We start from the raw sequence: 17,496 nt of genomic DNA, 5'->3' as shown, positions 1-17,496 counted from the left end.
TTTCTACCATAAACTATGATGCAATGGGCCTGAGTCTGGCAATGTTTCTCAAGTGAAAGAAGCATGCACATGGTATTGGACTGATAAGATTTTCAAAGTGCTTAGACTGGTCAAATATGGCACCAGAGTTTCTAAGACTGAACCTAATGGTGAAAGACAGAAATCTGCTGAGCCACTTTCGAGGCTATCCTGTCTGAACCAACAAAGAGAACCTCAGTTTTGTCCAGATTATGCTTCAGGTAAGTGTTCACCATCAGTTTTTAAAGCTAGCAGATGATTGTTCAGCATTAGCAGTTTATTTGTTTCTTCCGGTTTGGATGAAACACGCACCTGATTGTTGTCAGCATGGTAGTAGGAGATACCTTCAAATCTGCTCATAGCACGACTTAATGGGAAAGATATAAAGCAAACAAGAAGCTAGAATAAGGACAAAATGTCAAGAGAGGCTGAGGACTTTAAAGGCATCTATACATAATATGTCAAAGCTCTGACTTGGAAAAACTCAAACCAACCAAGAAGCAAATGCTCTGATGTCACTGAGTATGGCAGCATCCACAGAAGTGAACAATGGCTACAAGGGAATATTCTGACTAAACTGATGTAAAAACAAAAAATGCAACACAGCCTTTAATAGCTGTTGTTTATCCCCCTTTATTTTGCTGATATATCCAGCTGAGCTCAGACATGCTCAGACATGAGACTGATCTTGTCTTGTCCTCATCCTTCTCCTGAATAATGACTGGTACACTTTCCACAAGTTTCACATTATTGCATTCCTAAAAAACACCAGTCTCTGAAGTCACTAATACAACACTTTTTCTTATTTTTCACTGACACAATTCACTTTCACTTCGACTCTGCTGTCATAAAAAGCAGCCTATAACTTCAGCTTTACGGTGAAGACAAAGGGTTGTTCTACTCAAACGGGCTCATTCCATCTTTATTCTGTGCACACTCTGTGTCCCACAACTGAACGAGATGACTTTCCCCTCTATCTGGCAAAGACACCCCAGAGTAACAGGTGAGCAAATTGCGAAGGGACCGGAAGGGGAAAAAAGGAGAGCAAAAAATCAATAAGTCATTTTAGACAACTGGATATGTGGTCACACTTCGGGATTGGTCGAATGAAATCCAAATAAAGCAGAACATGGGAGCAATAATGTTAATGTATGATAATGGGGAGAAAGTTCGCTTTGTGTGTGTGTGAGAGAGATGAAACAGATGAAAAGAAAGCGCCTTGCAACACACACAAACACAATCCAACATGTGCACAAACGGATGCGCACACACACACACACACACACACACACACACACACTCTTGGACGGGGTAGGCAGACGTACCCCATTTCTCCAATCTAATTTTGGCGGAGATGAGATGGGAGATGAGCTGCTGAGGGAGGGTTGGGGACGAGGAGCGCTTTAAATTACAAGATCCAGAAACAGATTGCTTTATTATCTATCTGCAGCAATATCGCTACACACGTACACACAGTCATGCAATCTGCTGTCACACAGTGATATTCTATTACTGTTCCATTCCATATCTCCAGTATTAAGACGCACGGCTGTTAGCGAATGTTGCATTGTAGGCAAGCTGCAACAGGTAACGCCGAAAACACAAAAAACAGAGCTGTGACCAGAGAATAACACAATTTGACTTCAGAAAATTGTTTAAAAGGTTCAGTTCACCCGTATTACTAAGGTAATATCTTCTCTGTGTCGGCCAGTGATGTCTTGCCATTGAGATGGTTTATAGGTTTTACTGCAGTCCAGGTTTGGATTTTATCAGCTTTTGCCTTCAATAGTGTGAAGAAAATTCCATTCACCTCACTGCTGTAGAGGCAGAAATCCCAGACAAATAGCTCAAAACTTGAACAAATAAAACCATAACTGTGTGCAGAGTTTGCCCATGTCCACCACAGCAGCTCTAACTCAGGGGCTTTGCTTGGATATTGACCTGAAGAATCACTGTACCACTGTTTTCTGGGCCTCTATAAAAGTCCCTGGAGGTAGTATTTTTCAATGACCCTGGAACTAGCTGTTGGAGTTAATGACTAAACACAAGCCTGTTTGTTAAAATGTGTTAATGTCGTTGACAGAGACCTCCTACTTGATGACAAATGTGGCTATACTTCCAGCTACTGCAAAGATATTTGTACTTTACTGTATTTTCTATGATTGATGCTTAATATGTAATGCACATGCATTTTCATAACAAAGACAGCCTAATCCCAGTACAGGGGGTTCATTTAAATGTGCATTTAGGAAAATATTAAGAAAAGAACACAGATCAAATGATTTTTCTTTGCATGCCAACAACATACACAGATAGCACATCTTCTTGTCAGACTGCATTTGTGGACCACTGGCAGAGCAGATGTGCTGCAGAATCTATTTTTACTAGCTACACCTGCAGGGCAGGTACGCCTACGATTGTCGCAAAACGAGACAGCCCCCTTTTGTTTTGGTGTTGTTGTGTCTGTAGTTTTTGGATTGGTGTGAAACATTTTATATATGACGGGTGAAATAACAACTACAAACTACCGCAGACTCTGTAAGGTATAAAGTTACCAAACAGCTGTCAGCTGGTAGCTACTGGCAAATATATGCTCGACAAGGTGATAAACACTCCAGAATGGAAGCCCTGTTTGATTCAGAGTTGCCATTTCCTGCATACTGATAGTTTTACAACTTCCACTATAACCGCCTATGTTGCCTCAGTGGCAAAAAACATCTAAAAAGCACTTATGAAGTTACAAAAATTGGATTTTTAGAAGTAGAAATTAAGCTTTCACGTAAGCACAAATAGAAATAGAAATTGTGAAATATTTGCCTCATTTCAGACATCCGTCACACAGCAGTAAATACAAAGAGCAAAGACATGACTTTTGTTAATGTCTCATATCAAACTTAACAGCCCACCATCCGTATATCCACAACTCTACAATTAGTTGCCTCAGAAATAATTTCAGATGGTGTGATTCTATCCCTCAAAATGTCTTCTAACTTCTCAGAGGCCTTTAGGAAGAGCGGGACAACATTACACAAACATCAGCAACCTCATTAACTCTGTGTGTCAAAGATGCGTGATGCAAACGGTGGACACACTTGTTAGTGACTTGTGATTTCTGCTGTATGACATCAGTCTCCATCTGCCTATTATTATTTCTACTTGGTTGTTTTATGATGTCCGCTGTCATGTAGAGATGCTGTGTGTTCCGACAACAAATACTTATTCCGCTAAGTTAAAAAGAACAGGTAGAATTTGTTGAAATATTATGTGCTACATTTGTATTTTTGTTCAATATATTTGCTAGATCTTAACACATCACTTCAGATGCAGTTGAAATGCAAACGGGACTGCATAAAAGGGGGTTTTCATTATTGGGTAGGTGACTTTGTTCAGTTCTTGTGGCTTCTTTGCAGGAGTGTAACATAAAGCTATCTGTAAATTTCTACATTCAAAAATGAGATGTATTCAGATTTATACCAGATGTGGGCATGGCCTACTCTGGAAGGTGTTTGAAACCATCTGGATTGCTTCCCTTCTGTATTTAATTGATTTCCGCTGACATTTATACTCCTCATAGCTACTAAAAAATATAGAAATAATATTGTTTACAAGCTACCTTAATTAATGAAATAATACTTACTTTACTTACTTTCACCCTAACTATAAAAACAGATAAACAGTAAGTCTGAACAATCCCTGAATAACAACTATGAGGCCCAGATGAACACAAGTTAGCATCTATGTGTTGATTTAATGTGTTTTATTTAGTCACTTTGCTGTAATAAATCCTCATCTAAAACAATTAATTCTGCTGTTTTCACTGCATCCAACAAAGCCACGCTTTCATCAGTCCCACTGAAGCACATTCAGTACAGTTCAGCAATAACAATAACCACAAATGATGTAGTGCCCCCGAGGCCACATTGTAATGGTGTATATTTGATTTATTTCTGTCTTGAGATGGTAAAAAATAGGTCTCGAGCACAACAAAGCAAATAGAATGAAGCAGAAATGAGAACAGAGGAAAAGTGGTCTGCCTTCTTGAGCTAATACATAATCAATAAAAATGCCACAGCATCATAGTGAGATGCTTTCTGTCCAAAAGGATCATCTCTGCGGTCAGCAGCATCTAAGATTTCACATGTGACAGACACAATCCATCAAAGACCAAGAACCAATCACCATCCTTTTCTAGTTTAAATCACGAGGGACAATTACAGAGGAGAGCTGTGGACGAAATCACCACCACAAAGACTACAAAGCCCCGTCTTCAGAGAATTGCCTCATCTACTTCATTCTTTTGTCCTTCTCTCCGTCTGTACTCCCGCTGTCTGTAATTTCTCTGCTTCTGCTCCTTTATTCTCGTCTGCCGTCTACCACCAGAGTAGAATAATGCATTCTGGTGTTTTCCCTGCGTTCTACAAAGAAAATCTCGGTGCGAAGACTTGTGTAATCCCTTCAAAGAACAGAGCAATCAGGCCTGCAGTTTCGACTCAGTCACAGAGGAGCAGATACCATAAGTCAGTGGTGTCACGTGTCGACAGCTGGAATTTAAAGACAAAAATTAGCCTGTGACACTATAAACACTGTTTGAAACATGGCCATCACTGCTTGCATTCTTTGCAGATTGTGGTATGATTTGAGTATCTAGAACAAAGCAAAGTATAGGAAATAATTGAAGACTTTGGTTCATAGATCAGGCATAGATCTACCATTTTGTCCACCAATCATTGAAAAGATGATCTAATGCAGTGACGTAAAATATGCTTTGTTTGTGATATCCTTACTTCAGGATTCCATTTTTGTTTTTTACACTTTTTGTCTTGGCTTGAATGCAGAAGTAAGAACCTGCCACCATGCTGTCCTTTAGAGGCACCGCTTCAAGCTAAATGCTAATAACAACATGCTAACATGCTTGCAATGGCAATGCAACTATGTCAGTTAACTTCCAGTTCCAGCCTTAATTCGTCTATTTTAGTTAAAGGGATGTGTTGTGTTTGTGTTATTTTTCTAGTTGATGAAATATGATGAAATATCACCACATTTGTTACAGTTCACTCTGATGGAAACTTGAATATCTGCACCCAATTTCATGGCATTTCAAGACTTGTTGAGATGTTTTAGCCTGGATCAAAGTGGTGGACTGATCAACTGACCAAGTAGGTTACACCATAACTTTAAATTTAGCTAAAGAGTTTTTTATCTGGAGATCCGTACATCAAATTGGTTTGCCCCACTAGCTTCTACATAGAGATGTGTTGTTTCCAAACGTCTACACCAACTATCATGACAGAGTGAAGAGAAAAGAAAACATGTCAAGTGGACTATCAAAAAATCAATACAGAGCAATAAGAAACTAAACACTCTGTGCTAGCTTTTGGTACATCAGATTTCAACATTGCTGATACATTTCGACAGTATGGCCTCATTCTTGACTGCTGGGATTTATTGAATGATGACACATAAGAGTAAATTACACAAAGAGAAGTGGATTTTCCTCCGAGGAGAAAACAGAGCAGAGTGAACGGCCAGCTGTGATCTGTATTCTGCTCTTTCAGTGGAACTAAAGTGAAACACAGCTCTTCATTACACACTGCTGCAACAGACAGGTAGACTCACCATCTGGCTTCTTATCTCTCTTTCATTCTCTCTACCTCGTCTGTTTGCTTCTCGTGAATTTGTTTTCTTTACCTCTTGTTTTAAGAAAAATATTGAAGATAAATTAGAAAGAAATAGACAAATAGCGAGGAGAAAAAGGGAGCCAAAAACAACACTGAGAAATGGGGGGAAATAAGTATGAAAAAAGATAAGAGCAAGAGAGAGATCCAGAAGAAAGAAGAGATAGACAAAGACGGAGTAAGACTCTTTTTTTCCTTGTTCAGTCTCTATCTTTCTTATTCTCTCTCGCTCTCCCTCGCTCCCTAATGAAGTTATCTTTCTTCTTCTGTCACTTTTTTTCCTGTCTGGGTTTTCCTTCAGATAAACAAGACTTGGCAGCAACAAAGTCTGAAAGTAGAAAGAAAACTTTTTGCTGAATCTGCCGGGGGAAGAGAAACATTATTTTGATGGCTATGTTTTCATGTCCTTCGCTATCAAGTACGGATTTTTATCACCTAGAGTACTTTAGCTGTCAGCTTTACTACGATGCCATCCAAGAGGTTTGCAGACAACACTGTCAGTCTTAGGTACCAGGTAATAAAGGAGATTAAATCAAAATTGTAAGGTCTTACTAACCTGAGAATCAACTGGTCCATTTAAAGTTGTGTTTTCAGCATTTTAGGATTAAAGCGGGCAATAGATGTTTCGATTAGCTCTTGCTCATCAGTGAGCCTCCTTGATGTGAAATCATGGCTTGTGGATGTTTTTTGCACAGCAAGCACACTACATGCTCATCTGCTAGAAAAGTAAACTGGATGCTTGTTTCATGCTTCATATGTCCACCATCATTATTTTACTGAATTCTACATCCTTGATCTTGTTGTGTACTTGCACTAGGGGCAGTAATGATTAATCACATCTTTAAAGCACTTTGGAACCTAAGGTATAGAAAGCACTGTAGTAGTGTTGACCATTTACCATTTTATGCATTATTTAATCAATTAAAAATGCATCAACCAATAAGGCGGAAGACAAAGAACACGCATAAAATGTATTGTAGATTAGCTGTGGTTCCTGGTGCCACAATGTATAGCCTTTTATTGTTTAATGAGATGGAAGACTACAGCTTAGTTGTCTTTAATGCCGTAGCAATCTGAGAAGGAGGTCACTCAAACTACAGTCACTTCCAGCAGAAAGCATTGTGGGGGTTTAGCTAGCAAAGGGCCAGCATGACAGAGACTTTGGTAGCTGTTAATGGCCTTTACACACTGTTTTCTCTGACTTTTCATGTTCAACAAAATACAACAGACGAAGCAGCTCTTGTTCTTGCAGGGAGGAGGTTGGTGGAAGTCAGTGTGACAATAACTTTATATCCTAATGCTGCAAGCTCCCTGTTGTCTTGTGTAAAACTATAGCTGCTCACTCAAAGTGTACTGAAGAAAAACCTCATCATGTCGTCTCAATCCAGAGGCAGCGTCTACAACCGTTTCAAACTGAGACATATCTCATAAAACACTTTGTAGTCTTCCTCGCCTGATATGCTTTATACAATCTCAGTCGTCAAGTAGTTAAAGCTAACCAGAGCGTTTCTATGAACACAGCAGTAAACAGTGTGTATCGCTGTGTTTGCTGCACTGAAAAAAGAAAATAGTAAATGCAATGTGCAACCTTTGAATGACTCATAGAGCAAAGACAGAGAGCCCTATCTGATTGAAATTTTGTTTGAGTTTTGTGGAGCTGGTCAGCATGACTGAGTTGTTGGGTTTGCTGTATTAAGAATTTTGAAGTGACCCTCCGGAGCAGTACATAAAAACAACAATACATGAAACTGCACACACCATGTTCAGGGCCATAGACTCTAAGCAGAATCAGTCTCCTCCAAACTTTAAAGTTGCATTGAAATAAATTCTCTCCCAGACTGGAACATAAACGATCATCTGGTAAATTGTGATTTGCAACAGGTTGTCATCCACTTGCAGTTATTACTGTCAGTGTTGGTCTTCAATTATTCATTGACTCAAATATTTCAGTGAATCTTGATGTGCCAACAGGCTGACAACATTAGTATCTCCACGATCTCTTTTTCGCAGTAGTAGTTTGACCTTCCCTTCCCCTCAGATTCTCACTGTCTGCAGTCTGTATTTTTATAACCTTTGTGCACCCTTGCCAGGTGTGTGTGTGTGTGTGTCTGTGTGTGTCTGCTGGACATGTCCTGGCTACAGCTGCCTTGTGGGTGACCTGTCTGTGCAGGTCACACTCTGAAAACTCAGCAGCATCCTGTCCGGATGAAGGTGGACTGTAGTGCCCCCTGGAATTCACCTCAGCTGCTTTATAAACTTCTGCACACACACACGTACACTCAGTTGCTCACTCCAGCTGTCATTTGTTATCCTTCTTTTTCCTCAGGCGCCTGGTTGAAGTCAGAGGAGACGGTGGCCATGAAAACAAAGAGAGCTGACTTTGCTGCTGCCTTTCTGCGTGGCCGGATGGTGGTCGCAGGAGGACTTGGTAAGAGAGGCTAAATATTAACGGAATTCTGCTAATCAAACTGAAGCGTCACATTTTGTTTTCTGTGCGCCTTTTTCCAGTCGTATGATTTTCCAAACGTAGCACACTCTAGTTAATGATTCACAGTTAAATTCCACATCTGCAATGAGAAGAAATCCAGTGAGAACATCCAAGAGTGATGTATTTGTTTAGTGTATGACACTAAATGTTGTGAAATTTAGGTTTTTTTTTTTTAGAACTAATTGCTGGTTTAATCATGACATTATTTAAGCAAAGTAGCATTATCAATTAACAATTACTCAAATAATGGTACAAATTAAATACAGGGGATATCATATATGCTCATATAGCTATTTTTAATTACAGGCAACTGCCATTTACTGTCAAAGAAATCTGATTGCATTAGCAAATCTGTACACTGTTTAGGTAAACTCTGGTTCATCTCAAATATGTTGGCTCTGATTGGGACCCATTAATCACCCCAGAGGTCTTTGTCATGGTGCCTCTTGCTAGCTAAACCCACACAATGCTTTCTGCTTGCCACAGTATTAAACACAAAGAAGCAGCAGTCTTTCATCTCTTAAACCGCAAGAGGTACTACAGCTAATATACAAATACTTTCTGACATGCATGTCCTTCATCTTCAGCCTTATCAGGTAGTATATTATTGTAATCAGTTAAATTATGAGGGTGGGCTGCACAGTGGTGTAGTGGTTAGCACTTTCGCCTTGCAGCAAGAAGATCCCCGGTTCAAATCCTGCATGGAGTTTGCACGTTCTCCCTGTGCATGCGTGGGTTTTCTCCGGGCACTCCAGCTTCCTCCCACAGTCCAAAAATATGCTGAGGTTAATTGATTATTCTAAATTGTCTGTAGGTGTGAATGTGAGTGTGATCGTTTGTCTGTATATGTAGCCCTGTGACAGACTGGTGACCTGTCCAGGGTGTCCCCTGCCTTCGCCCGAGTCAGCTGGGATAGACTCCAGCACCCCCGCGACCCTAGTGAGGATAAAGCGGTGTATAGAGAATGGATGGATGGAAATTATGATGGCAATTAATCGAGTTATTGTTCATCATTACACTAATTATAATTCTTGTGCCTTTACGTTAGACTAAAAATCTCCTGCACACCAGCAAGTATACGTAGTAAGACTAAAGTCCAAAGGCTTTGACAAATGTGTCTGTTCGCATGTCCTACATTCTTTAGGTCATGAGCCCTCAGCTCTGGACACAGTGGAGGCCTTTCATCCTCAGAGGAAGAAGTGGGAGAGGATAGCTCCCATGACCTTCCCCAGATGTTCCACCTCTTCCATCATCATCAGAGATCGCCTCCTGGTGGTAGGAGGAGTCAACCAGGTACACCAGGGTTCAATTAAACTGTAAAGGGTACACACAGTCTTTAACTCTGCAGCCAAACAAGTCTATTAGTATCCCTCATGACAGATGCTCACTGTTTTAAGTGATCCATAGTTCACCTGTTTTTTAAAGCCCTCCCCCTTCAAGGTACAGCTGTGATTTGTTACTCATGGATGTGTTTTCTGGCTACGTGCTCACTGCATGGCTGTCCCATCAGGGTCAGGACTATGTGAATCTAAGCCTGTTTTACACATGAAAACTGACATTAATATCATTTCTACTGATTAATACATAAGGAACTATATCAGACTCACAATGGATAGTTTAAGAAAGGATCAAAATAAACACAACAGAAGCAGAGATACACTAGTTTGCATCCCATTCATTTCTTTCATACCAAAACCTGACACATTTACTACCCACAATGAAAGATGACCAACAACACTTCTGTCACAGTCTGGTGTGTTACACTAGTAGTAGCTCATCCAGCCTAGAGTTTGTAGCCTCAGGCAGAGATGAGCAGAAAGAAGTGAGCCTGTTAGCTTCACTTTCTAATAATGCTGAGCCAAGTGACAATATCTGAGGACATTTTATCAAGTTTCACACAGACAATCAATCACAATCTCCACCCTGAGACTGAATCATTCAAGCCTCAAACCTCACAGAGGTGACTGGTATCACCTGGTCAGTGACTGCAGGCCTGAATCTGCACTGGCCTCAAATGGTGTAAACAGGAGTGGGATCAGTAGCTTCTTTTATGTCCTTCTGTTATGTTTCTGGGCTTCCCCTCTTAACCCCATGTTTAATGCACAATGCTATGAACTGTGGGTAATTCCCTCTGCTTAAGTCTTCAGAAATGCAAACTTGGGGAGTGAGCATAGAGGGCTCCAAACGTCTGTGAGAGAGCCCTCATGCATTTGACAATTTGACAGTGGGACAACCCGAAGGCCTCTCAAACCTAGCGGGAGCACACCTCAAAGTCTACGAGTCCTGCGTATTACAATACAGTAGTACCCCCCAGTACCTCTAAACAGATTTTGATGTGTAAAATGTGTGAAGTTCCTCTGAAAGTGCAGACTTAAAAAAGCATTGTGTAAGAAAATGTAACACTTTTCTTGCATGTAGTTGTAAAACTGCAACTAAATCTACGGACAGCAGCAGTGGTAACTCGTCTGCCAAGCATAAAAGCAAGGTATGGTTTTTGTTACCAACACTAATTAACATCAGATTCAATATAAATGGTCTAAAGATTTTACCTTACGTATACACATGTGGGTGTTATCCTAATTAACCCCTAATCCACAAGGAAATGATTCAAACATGAGGACTGTACTCATAAAGTATTAATTTGTAATAGAGTATTGATTAGAACGTGCATTTAAATGTAGTTTTAGTTGAATAGTAATGTTTCACATCACATCTAGTCCCAGCTGTAACTGTTTCTCACTGTGAAGAATTTATTTCTTTCATTTCTTGTCTCTGAGATTATATATTGACGCAACAAACTCTAAATTAGTCACAGTTAAGGCTTAGCTGCCACATACTGCCTGATTCGTATCAGAAAACAATATTTGCTGAAATCTAAGCGAATGTACCCCGTTTATCACTGTGGATTGGATGGAAAAGGGAAAGTAATAGATTGCTTTTTAGAGTTTTAACCACTTTAGTGACTCTTGTTTTAAGGAAATAGGATCTGGTCAATAATCATTTGCATTCCGTTGCACTAGATGCTGCAGCTGATACACAAGAAGCTGCATTGTGAAGAGTACATAAAGGATATTGTTACGACACAGTGTCACAAGAAAACAAAGGTGTCATTTTTAAATTAAAAAAGAGCACCTAAACCAGGCCCAACACAGTGGTGCCACAATATCAGTAGTTTTAGACCTGCACTTCTTGTCCCAACTGCACCACCTGTCAGTTCGAAAAGCAACAACAGCAGCAGCCATCAAGAAATTCAGATTTGTCTCATAGACAGGCAAAACACTGGAGAAACTGAGAGCTGAAAATTAAAATGCACAAGGAAGTTGCATAGTTTCCAAGAAACTGCAGATGTTCAAAGTACAGAATCACCAATCAATCTGCTGGTGGCGACTGCACAACACTGCTGAAAGCTCCAACATAAGTTTGTGTGAAGATCTGTCACATTTTCCTACAGTAAATCTCCAACAGTACGCTCTACTATTCCTGTAGAACTCCAGTATTTATCTGACGACGAAGTGACTGAAAAAGTATAATTTTAAGCACAGTTTGTACCCAGCAGTCAGTCGATTAGACTTCATTTGTTCTGCATTTTCATACAAATAGAATGTAACACAAAGTGCTTCACAGAGCACATAAAGGAAAAGGAGAAACTAACGCCCCCAGCCCAATCTCCTCCAAATCCCTCTATAAAGAATTGTAAGGACTCAATTAAAACTGGGGCTGAGGAAGTAGGGAAACGCTATCACCAATAAATACAGCGAGGAAACACCAGAACAAGATTAAGTCCGAAATTCAGCATAGCAAATCAACACAATAACAGAAAAGTGAAGTGTTGAAAGATAAAATAAACTAAAATGTATAGATGAACAGACAAATAAATGAAATCGACTCAAAGGCAGACTGAAACATAGGTTTTGAGTTTGCTTTTAAAAATATCTCATTGGTTTTTGGAAGGGTTTTCCACAGACCGGTGCCATAACAACAAAAGGCTGCCTCACTGTCTGTGTTTGTTCTGACATTTTGTTTAATATAAAGGCCAATACGAGAAGACCTGAGGGTCCTAGAATGTTCCCAGGATAGAAGCAAATCTGATAAATTAAGTAGGACCAAGACCATTAAGAGTTTTATATACCAATAAGCATGTAATTCAACCTTTTGGTCTCAGTCTGCAGTCTTATTTTAGATGTGTTACTCTTGGTGAAACAAGCTTGTAGTGGTGTTTCTGTATTGGTTTCAGAGAAAAATGGTCGCATTCTGGAAATGTTTTTAAATGAAAAATGCCTTCTTTGTTATGTTTCTGATGTGAGTGACAAAACTGAGATCTGACTCAAAGATGACTGACGTTCCTTACCTGTTGACTTGGGTTTAATGCCAGTGGTTGCAGAGTTTCTCGCTCCGACTTGCCGTATCAGTGACCAAGACTTCAGTCTTGTCCTGAATGAGCTGTAGAAAACAATAAATAAACAAATAAACAAAATACGACTGACGCCGGGTGTTCAGGAGACATGTCAGTGTAAAATCGTGTGTCATCAGCGTAGCTATGGAAACTGATTATGTACATCCTGATAAAGTGGCAGCAAGGTGAAGGTTAAAAAGAGTAGGAAGGACCTAAAATTGATGAAACACCCTATTTCAATTTATAGCTTTTAAATAAACATCCATTCTTGCAAAAACATCTCTAATGGTACGATGAGATTTTAACTTTTTAACCAACAGTTCCAGAAATGGTATATGTTGAAGTTTGTCTAAAGGAACATAATTGTCAACAGTGTCAAAAGCTACATTTGAGTCAAGTAACACTGAGACAGAAGTTTTATAATATTCTTATTTAACAACTTTAACAAGTTTTTGACTAGTGCTGTCTGGGTACTGTAATTGGACAGAAAATCTAATTGGTGTTTTCCCAAAATATGGTGACAATTCATAAAAATGAACTAAAAAGAAGCTTCTCTAAAAAAGTTTACTTAAAAATAGTGGGTTGGATACTGGCCTGTAGTTGTCAAGTGTTGAGGGATCTAAATTATCTCTCCAAAAGCATTTAAGAGCAGTAAGGAAAACACCCATCTGAAGAGAATAATTTACAACGGTAAGTAGTTCTTCATTAAAAACTCATTAAAGTAATTTTACAAAGGCTGTGGGAATGGAATTTTAAAAACCAAGTTGCTAATTTTAATTGAGAAATAACTTTATCTCACTATCAACCAGGACAGTGTTTCTTCAAGCAGAAACGGTTACACCATTATACTGGATTAAAGAGAGAAACAAATCCAGTGATGCTCTTTGAACAAGCGCTTGGCAATGGTGGGAAGAAAAAACTCCTCTCAATCAGGAAGAAACCTCCTGAACCCAAAGTGGGATCTGGTTCCACAGCAGAGGGGCCTGATAGCTGAAGGCTCTGCCTCCCATTCTGCTTCAGGAAAGTTTAGGATCGCCAAGTTAGCCTGCTGTCTAGCACAAAGTGCTCTGTTGGGATAACATGGTCCACTAATGTCTTGCAGATTAGATGGTGCATGGTCATTAATGATTGTGATTTTGCAGAGAGTCAATAAAGACTAATGGTCTCGCTTACTGATTCTTCTCAGACCTCTAGCTGCAGCAAAACTGGAGGTTCCATATGCTGATACTGAGACAAATTCAATCCAATACTGGCTGTTTTACCTTTTTTTATGCACTATGATGTTATCTCCATTATATCTCTTTGTTGTTGGGGCTGACATTCACTCACTGAATCTGCTTTTAAACCTCCTTCCTGTTTATCAAGATGTTGTCTAGAAACACAAACCACAGCACTTCTGCGACTCAGGATTTACTGTTTTTTTACAACCTAGATTAAAACTGATTATACATGTTGCTTGATGGATAATTTTAGTTTGATTATGTATGTTTTAAATTAATGTTTATGAAGTAAGAAGGATACGAACCTCCAGTTTTGTAGGTCGACTCCTTACAATCTGTATTGAACCTCTCTTTGGACACTGACATAATAGATGGAATTGAACATTTTTGAAATCAGGAAACCTCAGATAACATTACCTTTCTTATATTAAGGCCACTATGAACAGGGGAAAAGTGTGAATTCTTTATTTTTAGTGAATGCCTTGCTGAGATTAGTTTTGCATGGTAAAGTACTGTCGCTATGGTGATTACCTGCGAGACTTAAAATATAATACCTATGTAAACAGGGACTATGTGTGTGGTTTCATTTATTTAAGGCATTAAATCTATTGTCTGTAGGGGAATATTTCCGGTTTTTGACTGCCATTCTTCTCTATTTCTGTCTCTTTCAGGTTCCCAGCTCGGCCCACGAGATACTTTATATCAAAGAAGAAGAATATCTGTAGCCTGTAGAGACTGACACCAGAAGAATGTGGCTAAACAGTGATTCCACTTCCTGCTTTCTGAACGATACTCCTGAATCAGATTGAAGTGCAATGTTTAGGAAGCGGTGAAACAGATGGGTGAGAGTCTGAATGTCTCATGTAAAAGATAACACTGCCCCCTGCTGGGCTTAGCTGACAGTGAGACCCACATGCTAGCACTCATACATTATGCACAATGGAGGGGCTGGCTCTTTCTTTACTTACCTTGAGACTTATGTGACACTTCTGCATTGTACTTTGTAGTGCATACTTTAAGAAGGAACTATTTTGTAGCTATTATGTCTAATATTGTAGACAGAAAATACACAGAAGACCAATTTTACTGCATATATGCATTTCATGTTTACTTTTGTCTTTATGTTTTTGTGGAACTCGTTAACAACTAAGCAGTTGTACACAGAGTGAATTGCACACTTCTAATTAAGATTTTTTTCACTAGTTCAATGACATGACTGCAATATTGTTATATTATTTTGTTTGATTAATAAACTGTACTGTAACAAAATTTGCACTAAAGCAATTAACACTGCATGGGGGTTTTACCGCTAATAATTTCTAGTGTAATGTGTTGTAGTAATTACACTTTAAATGCTGTAATGTCGGATATGATGTAATACATTGCGTAAATGAAAGGAAATAGTGTATTAAATAACAGTATGTGTGATGTTTACGTAATTACTAGATTGCTGTTGTAGGCAAAGGGATGGATCCAGTTTGACTTAGAGGCTGATTTTTACACGTTTTATTTCAACAGCAATACAGTTTCTGGTTTCATTTTGTGCAACATGTGCTGTGCAGTAATAGCCATCCCTTAATATTTCACTCAGGTTGTGATGGTACAGATCGGTTTTTGTGACTGGTGTTCTGTTTGCTGTTCTTGTAGCCAACAACAAACCCTTTGGCTCGGGCTGTTATGTAACAGATCATTTACTTCTGATTTTTAAATCATCTTCTGTAAAATTTCATTTAATCCTACAATATGATCATGATAAGCTCTTGTTCTGTCCTACAGGGAAACCATGCCATGTAATACTGAGGACATGAGTGGTCTTATTCAGTGAAATAAATTGAACCTCTTGTTTGTGTTGCACTTGTTTTCCAGGAGATGGCAGTGATGACACACATCAGTTCACACATGATCCTGTGAGGCACTCCTTGACTTGTTGCATCGACTCAGGTTCTCCAGAGTAAAGTTACAGTCATGAACATAAGTTTACATACACTTATAAAGACTATGTACATCATGGCAGTCTTGAGTTTCCGGTGACCTCTATTACTTTGAATTTTCTGTGATGGAATCATTAACACCCATGTGTCTTTGTCACAAGAAAAGCACCATTCATTTAACGTATTTATTATAGGTCTTCTGGAAATGACAAAATCTGCTGAATCGAAAATATACATACAGCAACTTGAATGATTAATTTTGGTGATGTAGAAGGCTGTGTTAGTTACGTTGTCTCAGTGCCATGCTCTCTTAACTTCCCTGAGTGATTATGGTTGACTACTAAATACCTCCCATTATATCCACTCATTAGACTCAGCCACAAACACTACAGTGGGAAAGTCTGAGGAGCTCAGCAACGATCAGTAAAAGCAAATCATTGACTTCAACAAGTCAGGAAAGTCACTTGTAGGCCACAGATTCCAAAATCATCTGTTCAAACAAGTGTAAGTATAATGTGCATAGTACACTTGTTGCTGAGAGACAGTTGGTCAGGATGGTCAAGAGTCAACCAAGAATCACGAAAGAGCAGATCTGTAGTGAATTAGAAGCTTCTGGAGCACGGCTGGAGGTGTATTTTACTTCACAATGGGCTGAGAGGCTGCCATGCAAGAAGGAAGCTCTTCCTTTAGAAGTGCCAGATTAAAGCTTGATGTAAGTTTGCTGCTGGAGGAAATTTTGCAGGTCAGATGAAACAGAAGTTACCACAAAGACCAGAAATGTGTTTGAAGAGACAAGCAGAGGCCATTAACCCCAAGAGCACTATGCCTACCATCAAGCATGGTGGTGGTAGTATTATGCTCTGGGCCTGTTTTGGTGGCAGTGGAACTTCTGTTTTTCATAAAGTAAATGGAATAAGAAAGAAAGAGGATTACCTAAATCAGGAAAATCTAAAATCATCAACCAGAGTGTTGGATGTTTTACCAAGACGATGATCAAACACATATCAAAAGATGCGAAGAAATGGTTAAATCAGGCTAGAATTAAGGCTTTAGACTGGTCTCACCAAACTTTTGATTGAACCCCACCAAGAACCTGTGGACTGTGCTGTAGAAAAAAGTCTGTGTCAGAAAGTCAACAAATTTAGATACAACTGGAAGCTTGAGGACGGCTACCAAAATCGCATAGCTGAGGTGAAAATGGCCAAAGGACGTTTAACCAAATATTAGCATTGCTTAGCAAAATCCCTTTTCTGTGTGGAAGAGCTCATTAAGTCAGGACAGAACTGCATAATATAAATGTGATTATCTGTTGCCATGCCGAGTGTTCTTCTCGACAGTGAATATAATCTCCATTTATTTGTAAGAAGTAAAGACAATATATTAAACCATTGGGGAATAATCAGTTCACCTCCTTCTGGCACATTACTAGCATGCTGTTGCTGCCACACTGCTGCGCTGTCTGCGGCCTGAATAACAGGATAAATGCAATGAAAAATGCAACAGAGATTACAGCTTTTAAGAAGCTTAAAGCTAAAACAGACAATGAAAGACTGCTGTTCCAATAGATGCCATGCAAACAAAAACCATAAAGTTTCACCAACCATCATAGTGTCATTTAATCTTTGCTCCCAGCCCAGCCTCTTGGTGTTTAACAAGCTAATAGTATGCATATGGAAAGCGCTGATAAGTCTCAGTTTGTCACCAGGCTCTGTGGGTGAACTGCTGCATGAACACTAATAAACCATGAGGACTGCATTTGCCACTTCACTCA

At 39.3% G+C, this 17,496-nt stretch overlaps 1 protein-coding gene across 2 annotated transcripts in view; it reads left to right on the top strand.

The window, feature by feature from the left end:
• Positions 1-15,648, top strand: part of klhdc8a (kelch domain containing 8A) — a 51,182-nt gene extending 35,534 nt beyond the window's left edge. For both annotated transcript variants that reach the window (XM_022210833.2, XM_022210831.2), the window contains 3 exons: positions 8,020-8,121; positions 9,326-9,474; positions 14,466-15,648. In XM_022210833.2, coding sequence (XP_022066525.1) covers positions 8,020-8,121; positions 9,326-9,474; positions 14,466-14,519 — 305 coding nt within the window. In that variant the 3' untranslated portion in view covers positions 14,520-15,648. The remainder of the gene's footprint in view (positions 1-8,019; positions 8,122-9,325; positions 9,475-14,465) is intronic.
• Positions 15,649-17,496: the final 1,848 nt, after the last annotated feature.

The sequence above is a fragment of the Acanthochromis polyacanthus genome, chromosome 5 (genome assembly GCF_021347895.1).
Source record: "Acanthochromis polyacanthus isolate Apoly-LR-REF ecotype Palm Island chromosome 5, KAUST_Apoly_ChrSc, whole genome shotgun sequence".
Classification (NCBI taxonomy): Eukaryota; Metazoa; Chordata; class Actinopteri; family Pomacentridae; genus Acanthochromis; species Acanthochromis polyacanthus.
The sequence above is the reverse complement of the archived record's forward strand: the minus strand, read 5'-3'. Positions and strand labels throughout refer to the sequence as shown.